General features: G+C 47.3%; 1 protein-coding gene across 2 annotated transcripts; it reads right to left on the minus strand.

Annotated features, from left to right (window-relative positions):
- Nucleotides 1-254: 254 nt before the first annotated feature.
- ZNF281 (zinc finger protein 281) lies at nt 255-5346 on the minus strand. 2 transcript variants are annotated; one of them, XM_032466830.1, is made up of 2 exons: nt 5114-5346; nt 255-4995 (listed from the first exon to the last, which is right to left on the minus strand). In XM_032466830.1, the coding sequence occupies exon 2, from the start codon at nt 4979-4981 to the stop codon at nt 2342-2344; it is 2640 nt and encodes an 879-aa protein (XP_032322721.1). In that variant the 5' UTR covers nt 4982-4995; nt 5114-5346; the 3' UTR covers nt 255-2341. The 2 variants fall into 2 exon arrangements, with proteins under 2 accessions (XP_032322721.1, XP_032322720.1); XM_032466829.1 differs by having other exon boundaries at nt 255-4999; nt 5114-5284.
- Nucleotides 5347-15753: the final 10407 nt, after the last annotated feature.

Below are 15753 nucleotides of genomic sequence, written 5' to 3' on the forward strand. Positions count from 1 at the left end.
ATTTCAATAAAACACATTCTAATTTACATAATATTAAATGTCTGTTCTTCCATATAGTATGCCTCAAATTGAAGAAAACATCCAACCAATTTTCAAATAAGACAAACCCAGAAACATGGAGCACAAGTTTAAAACACACACACAAAAACCTCAGTCCCCGAACTGCAGGACACACCGACGTGAGTATTTTCATGAAATGTCGTTAATAGAAAAATCTGAAAAACGTGACTGGATATTAAGTGATCTCTCCTTTCTTCAATTTTGTGATTAACAGGTCTTTTATTGGTAGTAAACTAGAGCAAACAATCAGAATAGTACATATGCAGTATTCAGTACACACAATAAAAGTTAAAGGAATTCAAAATCTGTATAAAACAAAACGCCGGAGGGAGACCACACAGCTCAGAGACACAGCGGTAAAGGGCCTCTCTGTCCTCTGATTACAGCTTGTGCTCTGTCCCCAACAGAACTCACCGCGCTGACCAAAATACAGACGTTTTAGTACTGCGTGTATTTAAGAAGATTAAACACATTTTCTAAGGATCTTGCAATGACAAATAAGTGACCTTTAGCTGGTAAAGCAGACTTAAGGGAGGAAAGCAGGGAAAGGAAATTAACTAGTATTTTGTAACCATTTTTAATAATTTCTCATTTTCCAAACACTGCCTTCGTAACAGAAGTGTTTCACACGTGCACAGTATTAATTACTTTATTATACATGGAAGCCTGCGGGAGGCTGATGACACAGTAAGACTGCAAACAACCAGTGGCACTTTTCTGACGTCAGAAGAGTACCTAAGACTGAAACATCACCAAAAGTACACAAAAAAACTCATCAGCATAAACATCAAAGTACATTAAAAAATATAATCAGAAAAAAAAATACAATTGCTAAAAAGTGGTTTAGAGCAGAGCCACTGTCCACCAGTAGCTTCAAATGGCAATTAGCGTTCATAGCAAGGTTTGATGACTTTACACGACCCCGTACAATACTGACTGACGCACCCTTTCAAAACGTACGTTAAACAGGCTGCAACTTCTCAGAGAGGTTCCGATGTTACCACCAAGTGAGACGCTCTCACCCCTCCCGTTGGCTCTGTCACCAGCTGGAATTACAACCTTCTTACTGGCTGTCTATAGCTCTGAGCATGGGGGCTTTATGCTACATGGACACCTGTAAGGGCTCTGTTCTTCAAAAGGGGGCGGGGGGATGCTAACCCTACTGTTTAGTATTTGGATGCCAGAAGGCATATGAAATGCAGCCAATTACCTATTGGAATGTGACTCGTTCTAAAGTCGAACTGTCAAGACAGGGAGCAGAAAGAACAAGCAGGCCCAGAACTCTGCGCGAGAGGACGTGTTAAGAACGAAGACAACAATAAAAGAAAAAACCCGTAAGTGTGCGTGACATGTAGTAAGACAGGGAACAGAGTTTTAGGCCATGTATGACAAACGGCACATACCCAGATTTTCAAAGAATGATGTAATTCCAGCTTGGGTTCTAATACTGGAACCAACCAGCCACCTGGGCGTCAACTCTGTGCCCACCCACCCCTGACAGGCCTTGTCACAGCAGGGGTAAGGAAAGGGTGCTTTTTTTTTTCCTCCTTCTTTTATTAAAGCTATCATTCCAGGCTTTGATCAAAGATCCAAGAATATTTGTTCTTCCAGGCTGGAATGAACGTGGTTTCTAAGTTCAGAGTACATTTAAAAGCTGCAACAAAGTACAGGTGGCCAACAATTCAGAATTTTGGATCAGCCCAGATGGAGACAGCAATCTGAAATGTTTTCGATCCCTTACTGCAGTGATAAAACGTGTATCACATCAGCCCAGATAGAGCAACTTGAAATGTTTTCGATCCCTTACCTAAATGATGAAATGCATATACTACCTGTAAATTGGATATTCCATTACAGTGATAACGTACAGAATTCCCATGCGTTATTACACTTTCCTGAGAGTAAAGCAATTAGAATAACCTTAATCCTAACAACAAAGTTTTTTTTTATGTGGTTTTTTTTTTTGTTTTTTTTTATACGGTTTTTTTTTTTTTTGCATTTAAAACTTTTGGGCTATTCCCTGACAATCTATACATGTAAATTTGATTGCTAAACATTGTCACTTCGAATGTCAAACTATTTTAATCTATTGATTTTGATTAAAAATCATAATACAAACAGAGCTAAAATCACGCTAACAAAATAAACTAAATATGAAAAGTTGCATTGAAAGGGCATTACATTATTCTTAATAGGATCGCGTAGAAACATTCCAATGGCAGTGTTCTCGAAATAAAACGAAATCACATTAGAAGACCCCCAGCCTGGTCACTCCTGGGCCTTACCTGTAGCTCTGGCTGGTGGGCGTCTTTACCCTCGGACTACATGCTTCACTAACATCGGACATCATATTTGTATACCCTGAGAAATCTGACACCGAAGTCCTTGCTCTGTGGTCCACTTCTCCATTGGAGTTAGTGATAAAGGTCATTGGCACCCTGCTGCCCGACTTGAACTGAGAACCAAACGCCTGTGCGAAGTTCTCAATCTGGTACGTTGTTCTAGGCTCTACGTCTTTCTGAGGATCTATCTGGCTGGCTAACTCCTGAGATGGGATCTGAAAGCTTGTTGAGGACTCTAAGTTTTTCTGCTGTTCCTTCTGGCTAGTCAGTTTCTGAGATGAGGACTGGAAGGCCGAAGAAGTCTCTAAATTCTTCTGAGAATCTATCAGATCATCCAGCTCCTGGGAAGGGGTCAACTGCTGATGTGTGGCATCCAAAGCAGATAAATAAAGACCTGGCTGCGATCCAAACAACATCCCAAAAGGAGGCTTTGGCAACGAAGATGGCAACACTGAGGTAACAGACTGGCCAAAACCACACTCCAGAGGAGATGTAGTGTATATCTGTTTTTCTGGAAATAAAGTGTGGTTGTGGAGAGGTGACGACAGGCTGACAAACTGGAACCCGTGGCCGAGAGCGAACCCTGCGTTCGTGGACTTTTCAAAAGCCTGCTGGAGGTATTTGGAGTATTCTTGCAGCATGCTGGCCTTATCGCTGGAGGGCGTCTGGGCACCTGGGCTCAAGCTCTCTTCTTGCACCAGCTCTGAGTGTTCTCCTGAGGTGTGCAAATCCACTCGTGGCTCCGTTATGCTGAAGGGATCCTCCTTCTGGCTCTCGGACTTGCTGGAGTACTGATCCAAAATACTCTGCAAAACCTCATCAGGAATTCCAGACTTGTCGTGACAAGACTTAATTTCCGCATTCAGGGCCGAGGAGTCAATAAGGGACAAGGGGGCCTCACTGTCCAAAACTCCGACGCCCGCAGACTGGATGACAGACTGCTGGGAGGCCATGTGTCCCACGCTCACGGAAAAGGCACTGTTGCTGCTGGCAGTCGGTAAGTATCTTCTTTTCTTCGAGAACTGCATGGCATCGTCGTAAGTACTGCTCATTTGACCTTGTTTGCCACTTGCGCTCTGGAGGAGACTAATGGTCTCCACGCCGCTGTTTGACGCGAGGCCAAGCGAGCCACCTGGTTTCCCAGACAAGGACTTCTGTCCCACCATGTCTGGTAACGGTGACACGAAGTTCAGGTAGTTCTTCTCCGTACTCTTTCTGCTTCCTTTCTTAAAGATCAGTTTTGGCACCCTTTTCTGTAGTTCGTCGATACCAGTGCCGATCATGCCTCCACTGGAAGACGCGGTGGGCATCTCTACCGAGTAACTCTGCAGGGTCATACTGCTCGGAACCTGCGAGTCGCTCGCTTTACCAGCCTTGTGTTCCTTGGTTTCAACTGCGATGCTCTTTGACTTCGCCTTTCTCCTCGAAGAGCTGGTGTTTCCCTGAGACAACACAGCCAGATTCCCCACGCTGTTGTGGCCGGACGCCCCGGGTTCTGCGCCGGGGGCCCCTTTCGCTATGGCTTCGCCACAGGTGCGCCTGTGCTTCAAGAGGCGATCTGTCCTTGAGAAATACTGCTGGCAAGTGTCACACTTGTATGGCTTTTCTCCACTGTGCGTCCTCTTGTGTCTCTCCATATGGTACTTCTGGATGAACTTCATGCTGCACTGGTCGCACCCGAACGGCTTCTCTCGACTGTGGATCTTCTCGTGTCTCTGCAGCAGGTACTTCTGGATGAAGCCCATGCTGCACTGGCTGCACTGGAAGGGCCGCTCCCCGGTGTGGATGAGGACGTGCCTCCGCAGGTGGTAGGAGCTCCGGAAAGCGGCGCTACAGTGATCGCAGATGTGAGGTTTCTGGCTGGGGGAGAGCAGGGCGCCTTCCCCGTCTCCCACCAGCGGCGGTTTGGAAGATGCGCTGGGCTTCCTCTTGGCTTTGATTCCCTGAGATTCTGGCTTTGGCCTCTTCGCCTTCTTGACGCTGGCGTCCGGCTTTGGCTCCTGGGGGCCGCGGGGGTCCTCGGTCGTCCGGCCGCCGCCGCCGCCGCCGCCCAGCAGCACGTCGCGGGGGTGCGGGGCCGGCGGCGGCGGCGGCGGCGGGTGCAGGACGCTCAGGTCCTGGATGACGCCGTGGCCGCCCCCGTCCCCGCCGCCCAGCGCCGGCGCCCGCTCGTCCGCCCCGGCGAACAGCCCCCCGAAGGCGTGGTGCGGGGGGGCGCCCGGCGGCTCCTCGGGCTCGGCCGGTTTCTCCTGCTTGATGCTGACCAGCGACTGCAGGAAGCCCCAGGAGGTCCTCTGCGCCGGGAAGGCCGCGCCGGGCGCCGCCGGCTCCTTCTTGAAAGTCACGTCCGGGGCGGGCGCCGGGGGGGGCTCGGCGGCCGGGGCCGCGGCCGGGGCGGCGGCCAGCACGCACTGCGGGGGAGGGGCGGCCGCGCCCGCCGGCCGGGCGAAGCTGGCGACCGGGGGCAGCCGGTGGTTGAACATGAGCATGCCCGGCGGGAAGCTGGGCTCCATCTCCGCCCGCCCGCCGCTGCCCGCGCCGCCGCCGCCGCCGCTCAGGAACGCGCTGCCGACTTTCATGCCCCGGAGCAGGCCTGGCTGCGGAGAGGAGAGAGGAGTGGGCCGGCCGCCGGGCCGCCGACCCCGCCGCCGCGCCCCGCCCCGCGCCCGGCCCCGCGCCCCGCGCGCCCGTGCCCCCGCGCCCCCGCTTACGGGTCCCGCCGCCGCCGCCGCCGCCGCCGCCGCCGCCGCCGCCGCCGCCGCCTCCGGTTAATAAAAATAACGCCGTCCTCTCCACAATGGAATTAAAAGCCTGCCCGGCACTGCGCAGCCGCGGCGCGGGGTCTGCCGGGAGCTCGGCGACCCGGCCCGAGGGCCCGGCGCCCGCCAGCGCGCCTGCGCCGCGGCTTCCGCCCGGCCGGCCGTCAATCACGCGGGCGGTTGGGCGGAGGGACCCCCCGGCGGGGCGGCCGGGCGGCGGGCGCGATTGGCGGGCGCGCCGCTCGGGCGTCGGGGGCGGGACGCGCGGCGGACGGCGGCGGCGGCGCGCCTGCGGAAGGCTGGGGAGGGGGCGCCGCGCAGGCCCACTCGGGGGCCCGGGCTCGGCGGGTGCTGCCCGCATCCCTCCGGGGCCGCGGGCGCCAGGGATGCGCAGGGCCGCGCCTCCTCCACACTCGAGGAATGAGCCGCTTTGAAACCGCAGCAGAGGTACCGTTGCAAAAAAAAAAAAAAAAAAAGTTGTCTTCCTGCCAAACTACCTGAAGGCTACTGGAAGAGGGAGACGCGTGGGATCCAGGTGCGGCCGCGCTGGGAAGCACGCCCACACGCGCGCTCCGGCATCCTCAGAGGGTTTGGATGCCCGCGTGCCTGGGCCCGGGTACCGCCGCCCGGCCCCGCTTCACGGGGAGAAGGCGGCTGCCGGGCCCACCCCGCCCTTCCCTGCTGCAGAATACCGGGAAACGCAGGCAAAATGACTAGCTCTACTCTGCAGGGAGAATTACAGAGTAAAATCTTGAAATCAAGTTTGGATCAACAAATATCCAGTGTTCAGTGCCTAATGTACACACTGGGCGCTCACTTCCATGTTAAGCATGCAAACATCTAAACCAGCGACTTTCCTAACCAAAAGTATATGTAAATTGGAATTTTCCTTCATAAAAGAACGAGAAGTATGACCCTAATTTATGTTCATGGTACATTTTCATAATGAAATTACAAGTCAATTGTCTCACAATGTTTCTACCTAAATAAGGTCTCATAATTAAATGAGAAATGGCTTCTCTGAGAAATTTTGCAATGGAGCCATAAAGATGACTAACCCTGATGGACCTTTCTGAGCCTGCTCAAAAATTTAAAAGACAGAATTTAATGAGCATTTTTTCGTGTTTTTCTAACTCCATGCAATGACATTAGAAGCACTCTGCCTCTTAAGTGGTGAAACTTTAATACCGTCAAGTATAGTTAGGTGTTAAAACACTGAACATCCAAAAACTTAAGGCACTAGTAAAATATTAGTCAATGCCTATGAGAAATGAGGCTGTCCCTTTACTCAGATGTCAGTGTTTAATGGTGAGCTGGGATGCATATAAGCTACTCCAAGCGTGAAGGGCAGCGGGACACTCATATGAAAAGCCAACTTTGTTCCTCAGTTATCAAGATAAGAAACCTGTCACTTCTCTCATTCACTCTGTCAGCCTTGAGGTACTCCAAGCAGACTTACCTGTGTGTTGTGCACCCCATACATCAGGAAGATGGAGAGGCCCTGTAGAATAAAGTGGAGGGGAAAAGCTGTTAACGCTAATCATTTCAGCAGTAGAAACACCTGAAATAAACTTTCCTGGGAACAGACAAAAGAAGACACACTTCATCAAGGTCAATTTATTTTTCTATTTTTCAGCATTAGAAGCTGCACCTTGAGCATTTATAAGATAACATACCAGCACATTACATATAAGTGGTTGTGTTATTGCATTCTTTAGAAATAAAAACTAAAAATACCACCCCGGGTACATAAAATATTAATTAGGAAAATCACTATGCCTGTCTCTGAAAGATGCCTGGGTCGTGAAAACACTGAACTCAGAGAGCTGTCATCAAAGGAACCACAGAAACAGCACTAAGCATCAGTATTTCTCAGCGATGTTTTAGACCACAGCAACCAGAATGTATTTGTTAACAGTCTTCAGTGGGGTAGGAAAAAATTTTTAATATAAAAATATACAGGAGCCAAAAGGATAAACTATGAATAGTTTTTAAACAGTATTTAAAATGCTGCTTCAAGTTAAGATAAAATTTCATGTTATCAGCTGTTGTGAAATTGCACACATTTTTATTGTATCTTATGTAAAAGTTCCAAAGACCTGCTACTTGTTAGTTCTTAGCGTTAGAGAATACGTAATTGTAAAATATAAATCAAATCTCTCTTAAATCTAAAATCTTAAGTTTTTTAAGTAAATAAAACTGACATAGTTTGAACTTCTTAGAGAGAATAGGGAGCAAGAAATTTCTCGTGTGTTTTTGCCTTACAGAGGAAATAAATATACTGTTAGGTACTAATAAACCAAATATGAAATAGAGGAATGGACCAAAATCTGAAAGGATTCACATAATTAAGTAATGTGGCCTTGTCAAAGGGAAAATACTACAGGAAAATTTAAATATTTTACCTCTGAATACTTACATCTTACAGATTATAGAAACGATCTTAGAACAAAGAGACCAAATAAAACAGAAATGAGTTTTGCTCTTGTTAATTTCTTTTTTTTTAATAGACTCTATTTTTAAAGAACACTTTTAGGTTTGCAGAAAAATTGAGAAGATGGTACCGAGAGTTTGCATATATCTGCACCGAGTTTCCTCTAGTATCAACATTTTTCATTGGTATGGTGTTTTTTACAATCAGTCTTACTAGTTTTCACTACTATGATCTATGTAATTTCAGAAACTAAAACTTTGTAGTACATATATTTGTACTAATAAGAAAGATTAAGAAAGAATTTTGAACAATGAAAAATTTCCATTTGGGCCATAAACTTTTAAAAATTCAATGATGGAGTTTTTTCTCTGTGTGTGTGTGTTTTTCCAAAGCTAAGTATCAACACTCAACTCCATCTCTCAAGCAGCCTTCTTCACGAGTGCAGAGTGGTTCAGGCTGCTTAGATCACACTCATTTGGTAGGCTATTTTCCTGCATTCTAGATCATTCAGGAAAAAAATACTTCTTTCTCTGATTTATGAAAAACTATAAGCTAATTAACAACCCTTCTTCCCTTGGTAACTGTCAATTCTTTGTTTCATGTTGTGCTGTATAGTTGTAAAGTTAAGAGTAGGTCATTCGAACTTGAATTCTGTGAGAGGAATATTTTGCTTTGTGCAATGGATGAGTTCTTTCTTTTTTTAAGAATTTATTGCTAATATTTTATAATGTTTGCTTACTTGCCTTTCTGTCAATTTGCCCGTCCCTCTGTTACCCATCAGCCCATCTTCCTTTTTGATGCATTTCAAAGTAAGTTGCAGAAATCAGTGTACTTTCCCTAAATTCAATACTGTTTATGGTTATAGTTGGGCTCTTAACTTGGTACAATTTCCTGTACATTAAACAACATGCACTTTGGTTTCTATATATTAAAAAATTCAGCTGTTTGCATGAAACCCATATGATGGTTTGAACATCAAATAGACCTTCTATAATGTGTGTAATTACTCCTTTAATTTATCTATTTTGTAAATTCGATTTTGTCTAAAACAGTACAAAAAAATAAGTCAAAAAGGTCCCCATGTCTTGGTAAAGTGAGGAGACTGTGGAATACAACCCGATGTTTGTATTTATTGCACATCTGTGTTACTTGTTATACAGTTAAATTTGAATATAGTTAACCCTTTAATTAATGTAAAGTGATTGCCAACAAAAATCTCCCTTTTGAAAAAAGGATTTAGACTGAAAAGGGATTTTTAAATAAAGGCAGCTGGAATCTCAAAAGTTTTTTCTCTTCTTTTTCTTCAACAGAAGCACTCTTAAGAGTGTGATGAGGAAGCCCCAGAATGAAGGCTTCCCACACCCAGAAAAGTCTGAAACTCCACACGCTCCAAGGCACCCTGCCTTTCTCTCTCTCGGGCTGCCTCCCTGATGCCGCCACAGCCCGCTGACAGGTACACCTTCGGCAAGATAATTAATTAATTGAATTGTATGCTTCACACACGACCTCTTTCCCCACTGATTTCACCAGCTGGTGAACGTCATGATAGTTTAGCTCTAACTGCAGAACTTCATAAACCCTCCCCTGCTGGATAAACACCCCATTTTCTCTGTTTTCCAATGAGAAGAATGAAGTCAGAAACAGCTGAACATAAAAATCTTAAGTCATAAGTATGCGCCACTTTTAAACCCCTGCAGAGAACACCTTTAAGGACAGCTGGAAGGAAACCAACTGCCAAACTCCAACTGGCACTGAGCTCTCTGGACTCCCCGCACCAGCGTTCCGTCCTGCCAGGGCACGAGCTGGAAGTCTGCCGTGTCTCTGAAGTGAGTGCCCCCTCACGTCGGTTAGGAAGTTTCTGCCGTTGCATCCACAGACAGACCCCTCCGTCATGTATTTGGAGTACCTATCAAGGCACCAGTTTCTCAGTATTTTAGTCACAGTGGGAAGCACCCCGTGTGTAGCAGCTGGATTCCTGTCGCACGTGCGCGTTGTACAGGCAGGAGCCTTGAGGCGGGAAGGAACACTGGGAGGTGACATCTGATACTGTACAGGGAGTTAGAAATGGAAACTTAAGGGAAGAGGGCGGGAATCTCACTCTGTTACTTCATTCTCATTTATCTATGAAACATTAAAAACTGAGGCAGCTCCGTAAATATTGTCACTGTTAACAGAAGTCCGCCGAGCCGTACCTGCTGATAGACTCGGGGGCTGACGTCTAGTCCTTAATTTTTATATTGATCTGTACTTTCAGAGTGCACTTCTCAACTGCTACAAAATAATCTTCTTTTAAGTGCTAAAATGTTCTTTCCTGGTGACACAAAGAACAGGAAAGGTGCCACCAGACACGGTATATTGCCTCCTCAGGAGTCTGAATAAGATTAACAATGCTAATGGATGTCTAGCTGGCTCGGAGCACTTTCGTTTACATAGTTCCATTTGTTCCCCTGCAGTCCTGCGGTGGGCGGTGTGACTATTACTAGCTTTATTTTATAGATGGGGATTTTGAGGCTTGCTCCCGAGTGCCACAGGGCTGACAAGTTGGCAGAGCCCAGGACCCGTGTTCTGACCCCTCACGTCAGGCCTTTTCACATACGTTGCTGTAAATAGACCCCTTCACAGCTCTTAAGTCACTGGCTTCAACAGAATGCAATTGGTCAGATCGTGCAGAGCTGAGGCTGGTTGAAAGCACGTTGCGGTGCGATTAGCTCAAGGTTAGGGACTCAGTATCCCGTGATGCCCCTCTGCCGGCCTGAGCCGGCCTAGCAAGGAAGCCGGGCAGCCAGCCTCGCAGCCGTGCTTCTCAGCTGCTGTACGCCATGCTCCAGCTCTGTACTTCCTAGCAAATTCTCACTCAGTGATGTAGGCTTGCTCGTTGCCGGGAAACGTGTCTTTTCCCATCAGAAGGCTGCTAGGTAACCACCTAGTCGAATAGCCTTATCATTATCAGTATCTGCTGAACTTGGGGTATATGACGCTACACTGTGTGCTTCTATTTATTTATAAATCATGCTCCAACCTACCTTCTAGAAACACTTCCCGTTTGGGGGACGAAATCCCATAGAAAGGAAGCATCAGGGGACAGTGGCATGTAGGGTCCAGGTTGCTTGTGTCAGCACTGCCTGCGGGAGCCGGCAGGGACCTGGACACAGCCCGCATGCCCTCCGGCCCAGGAACGGCTGAACGCACTGTGGTACCCTCACCCCCAGGATATCAGGCAGCTGAAGGAATGGGTTAGAGCTGTGTTTATCAGCCTGGAGAGACGTCCATGTGTGGTTCAATGGGAAAAGCAAGAAAAAAAGACGTGGGTTATGTATTCTCATTTTTGCAGAACGGGCGACAAAAACCTTCCCTTCCTCCTCCTGCAGCAGAACCGATTAAACAAGAGAAAAGGTGGAAAGATTCACACCAAACTGTCATCACTGCGAAGGATGGGAGGGAGAGGAGGTAAGTCAGAGACAGGTGGGACAGAGGCTAACAGGCACAGGGAGGGCGGGGCATAGCTCAGTGTTAGAGTGTGCCCTTAGCAGGCACGAGGCCCTGGGTTCAATCCCCAGTCCCTCCATTAGAAAATAAATAAATAAACCTAATTACTTCCCCCCTCCAAAAAAATAAAAACCCACAAAAACAGGCATGATCTTATCAACAAATTCTGTGGAGCATATTATTAGAAATATAGCAATATCTGCACATCGATAAGGATCTAAGCCTAAGCTCGACAAATGAAACATTGATTTGATTTGAGGATAAGATTGTGACGGCTTTTTCTTCCTATTTTTTTCTAATTGAAGTCTAGTCAGTTTACAATGTTGTGTCAGTCTCTGGTGCACAGCATCATGTCCCAGTCATGCAAATACAGACAGATATTCATTTTCATATTCTTTTTCATTAAAGGTTATTACAAGATACTGAATATAGTTCCCTGTGCCGGACAGGAGAAAATTTTTGTCCGTTTTTGTACATAGTAGTTAATATTTGCTTATTCCTATTACTTTAACATAAAGATGAAAACAAATATGAACCAGAAAAGATGTTAATGGGGTTATTTTAAATGAGTGAGTTTATATTTTTAAAATAAATGTATATTCATTGTGATTTGTGGACTAGAAGAAACATCAGTTTATACGACAGAACAAATAACTGCTTTTGCCAGGAGGAGGGTGGACCATGGAAGGGGGGCCAGTGTCTAGTAAGGACGGCCTCTTTTGTGTTATGCATTTGGTTTGATACTTTTCTGAAGATCTGATTCTTGAAGGGCCAGGAAGGGTGATCAGGGAGGCAGCTGGGAGAGACTGAAAAGCTTGGTGGGGTGAGAGTGCAGAGGTGTCCAGGGACCTGCCCGGAGCTCCGAGTGGCTGGAGCAGGTGGTCTCCAGGGGAGGGAGGGGAAGCTGGTGAGACCAGGGAGGGACAGGACCCGATCGGCAACGGCCATGCACATCGCGTCGAGGAGTTCAGCTAATCTCCAGGGAAAGGGGGCTCCTTAAAGAGTTCTAATCAGTAAAGTGATGTCATGAGTTTTTTGTTTCATTGTTTTGTTTCTAATGAACTCTAGTAGCAGTCAGGGAGAAGGGCTGACACAGATTAGAGGCAGGGCAACCAGTTAGGACTGAGAGAGCCAGGACCAAGGAAGTGGTGGTGAGGACTCCGAGGTGCTTGGGAGGTACCGTCAAACGCACGTGACGCTGACTGGGCGTGGGGGAGCAGGGGAGAGCTGAGTTACAGGTGATGCTCAGATTTCTGGCTTCAGTCATGGGGGAGCGGATGGTACCATTTCCTAAGCTAGAGAGTTAAATGGAAAAAAAATGTACGTTTGTTGGGGGAAATAATGAATTTATTATTCTGTATGTGTTGAATGTGAGTGTGGTCTGGAGCGACTGGACACAGAAGTGCAAGCCTCAGGAAGGATGTCTGGGACAGAGGCTGACTTGGGAGTCATCGGAGCACAGGCAGAAGCAGACCGTCCACTGGCTGAACGTGCCGGCACGTCAGCAGCGGCAGCGGCTTTGGGCGCTTCCTGGGACGGACCATCTCTGCTCAGAGAGGAGCCCAAAGGAAAGAACCCATGAAGGAGGAGTCAGAGAGGTTCAAAGAGGGTGTTTTCATGGAAGCCAAGGAGAGAGAGTTCCAAGGAGGAAGAAATGACTAGCGGCAAACACGGGTTAAAGGGCTCCAGTCCTCGTCCGCCGCTGACAAGCTGTGTGACGGTGGGCAGGGTGCTCCACGTCTCTGTTCCTCACTTTCACCATGTGTGAAAGGCGCACAGCGTCGCAGCTGCCTCACAGGACTGTTGTGGGGATGAAATGAGCTAAGAGTGCTTAGCACAGATCCTGGCACACGGGAGAGGTGATTGCTGGTGAGTGTTTGACCCGTTGTCATGGGAAGATCAAGTAAGACGACCTGAAACGCCTTTGGATTCGGGAGTGATTTGTCATCCCATTAGTATCTGAGTCCCTTCTGTATGTCAGGCAAGGAGGACAGAGTCATGAACGAATTTGCCCTCAGTGGAACTGAAGTGCCTCCAAATAGCATGTGTTGAATGCGGAGTGTGTGTGCCGTTCTCGTCACCTGACAAGCATTACCCCACTCATTCCTCACAGTCACCCTAGGATGCAGGTGCACAGTTACACCCATTTTGCAGATGGGAACAATGAGTAGCACAGGGGGCTGGGCACAGCTTCCGGGGCCGGGAGGTGGCAGAGGCAGGCTGTGCACTGAGCTGGCCTGGCTCTGGGGAACGCCTCCTGCACCTGTGCCCCTGTGCCTCGTGCTTTCTCCAGGTGGCTGTGGGCGACCTCAGACATAGTGGCTGTGGAAGCAACGGGGCGGGGAGCGGGGGCAGGGGGTGGACCTTATCGAGACCGCGGCAAGATGAGCACTGAATGGAGCGCTTGTTAATCGAGAAAGATTGAAAGCATTTCCACAGAGAAGCAAAGTAACAAGGTCCAGGCATGTGGATTTGTTTTATCTGTATGGCAGAGTGAGAATAAACACCAAAGGATGGGCTAGTAAGAGTGATCTCTGGTCAGGTCTGCCTCAGATACCTGTTCCTTTGCAATGAGCTGAATGGCAGTTCAAGACCAAGGTGTCTAGTGAACGCTTGAAGGATGTATGTTTGGTGCTGTTTATTGAAGCAAGGTCAATACACTTTATTTTTTCTTTTCTGTTAGAGGAGGTACTAGGGCTTGAACTCAGGACCTTGTGCATGCTAAGCATGCACTCTAGCACTGAGCTATACGCCCTACCCCAGTGATTTAAATATCAGATCCACATGTGACAGAATCGCAATTTACTACAAAATTCAAAGAAGATGAAATGTATTCTCAACCGAATTTGAGATCACTAAAGGTTGCCGAGGAGAGATCAGAATGTTTTGGTAAATGTAAAAAAATCTGAAGAGCTGTCTGACCTTTTCTTGGTCTGGTTCTGAATTAGTAAGTAGGTCCCAGGAATCTGCACTGTTAGCACACACCTCAGTCGTTCTGATGCACAATAAACTTTAAGAATTCATTCCAGCTCCACAGTGCACTACGTCTGTGACTTAGGGTGAATGACTCCTTCTCTCTGTGCTTCAATTACTTCATTGTAAGTGGCGATAACAATGTACCTACCCTGGAGGTTTGTTAAGGGAATCAAATGAGCTAAATGTTTAGCTCACGTCTAGCTCAAAATAAGCATTCTGTACATACTTGTTACGTAAAATAAATCACTTTTTTTAAGGCATAGCTGATTTACAATATTGTATTCGTTTCAGGCGTACAACATTGTGATTCAAAATGTTTATAGATTATACTCCATTGGTAGTTATAACCTATTGGCTGTATTCCTTGGACAAATATCCTTGCAGGTTATTTACTTTGTACATAGTAGGTGGTGCTTTAAGGGATAATTAGCAAATATGAGAGTCTGTTTAACTTTAGGGAGGATGGAGTCTGCCTTGTTTGAAGACCAAATGAATTCTATCTTGTGATGATTTTCAGATGTTACAACCAGAAGGCTGTAGGGAGTAAGCAAATTAGGAAGAATTTCAGGGCAGAATTTAAAGAATTTTGGCAACAAAAATTTTCTTCTAAAGCTTTTTTGAAGTTGAGAGGACTGGCCAGATATGGTAGAAAATATACCATATGTGCAGGTTACCATTTTACAGATCTGTGCTACAGGGTCTTCAAAATTTTGTTTAAATACTATGTAAGTCAGGACCCTCTTGGTCGCAAATAACAGAAACCCAACTCAAGCCACATGAAACACATAAAAGGCGAGGAGGTTTATTGAAAGGATGCTGGGGCAGCTATCAGAATTGAGTAGATAGTTGAATATTTAAATTTCAGGAATGCGAAGAATTCTGTCTGCCTGCCTCTCAGCTTCTCCCAGATCATCTTCCTCTGGTGGGAGACGCTGTGCCCGACAGGTCCAGGCTCCGATTCCTACAGCTCCACACACAGGGGGCAAATGGCTTTTCTGCCTTAACCCATCAGAGAGGGTTCTGGCCCGTTTGTGTCACATGTCCCTCGGTGGCCCAATCCCAGTGGTCAAGGATGGGCTGCTGTGATTGGCTCGCGCTGGTTTACAGGCCTGTCCCTTACCCAGTCCTGTGGCCAGAAAAGCAAGACTGCAGAAGAAGAGGACCTCTTCCATTCAGACCCCTGGGCCGGAGCCAGGAGGGAGGGGGTCGGTCAGAAATAGTCACCGGCTGCCCCGCACAGGGTTTACTGCAGACACGGCCGCTCGCCCCAGGGCTGACAGCTCAGTGGGAGAGCAGAATACGCCTGCCTCTGTGCAGGAAGTGCAGGAGCACGGGTGCGTGTGCACTGTGGAGTCAGGGACGTGCCAAGTCGAGTGTCCGAGGGTCCCTGGTGAAGTGGGAGTCTGAGTCCTGTGAGAGGAGGGACTGTCATGGTGACCCACGAGGGGTCTCGTGCCAAGAGACAAAGATTATGTGAAAAAACCTCCTTGGATGGAAAATCCTGATTAGAGTCTTTGTAGTTTTCCGTTAAGTCCAAAGTAGTTATTTACTCTGGAAAAACGGCAGAGTCACTAAAGGAATTCTAACAATTAAATCACCGGGGAAGCTAATAATGTAAAGATGTATATGAATAATTAGAAGGGGGTGGGGGAGACAAGCAGAGAACCACATGAGGAAGACACCGGGAAATCCCAGT

The sequence above is a fragment of the Camelus ferus genome, chromosome 23 (assembly GCF_009834535.1).
Source record: "Camelus ferus isolate YT-003-E chromosome 23, BCGSAC_Cfer_1.0, whole genome shotgun sequence".
Classification (NCBI taxonomy): Eukaryota; Metazoa; Chordata; class Mammalia; order Artiodactyla; family Camelidae; genus Camelus; species Camelus ferus.

Coding starts and splice junctions, on each gene's coding strand:
- ZNF281 (XM_032466830.1), bottom strand. CDS start 4,981: ATGAAAGTCGGCAGCGCGTTCCTGAGCGGCGGCGGCGGCGGCGCGGGC.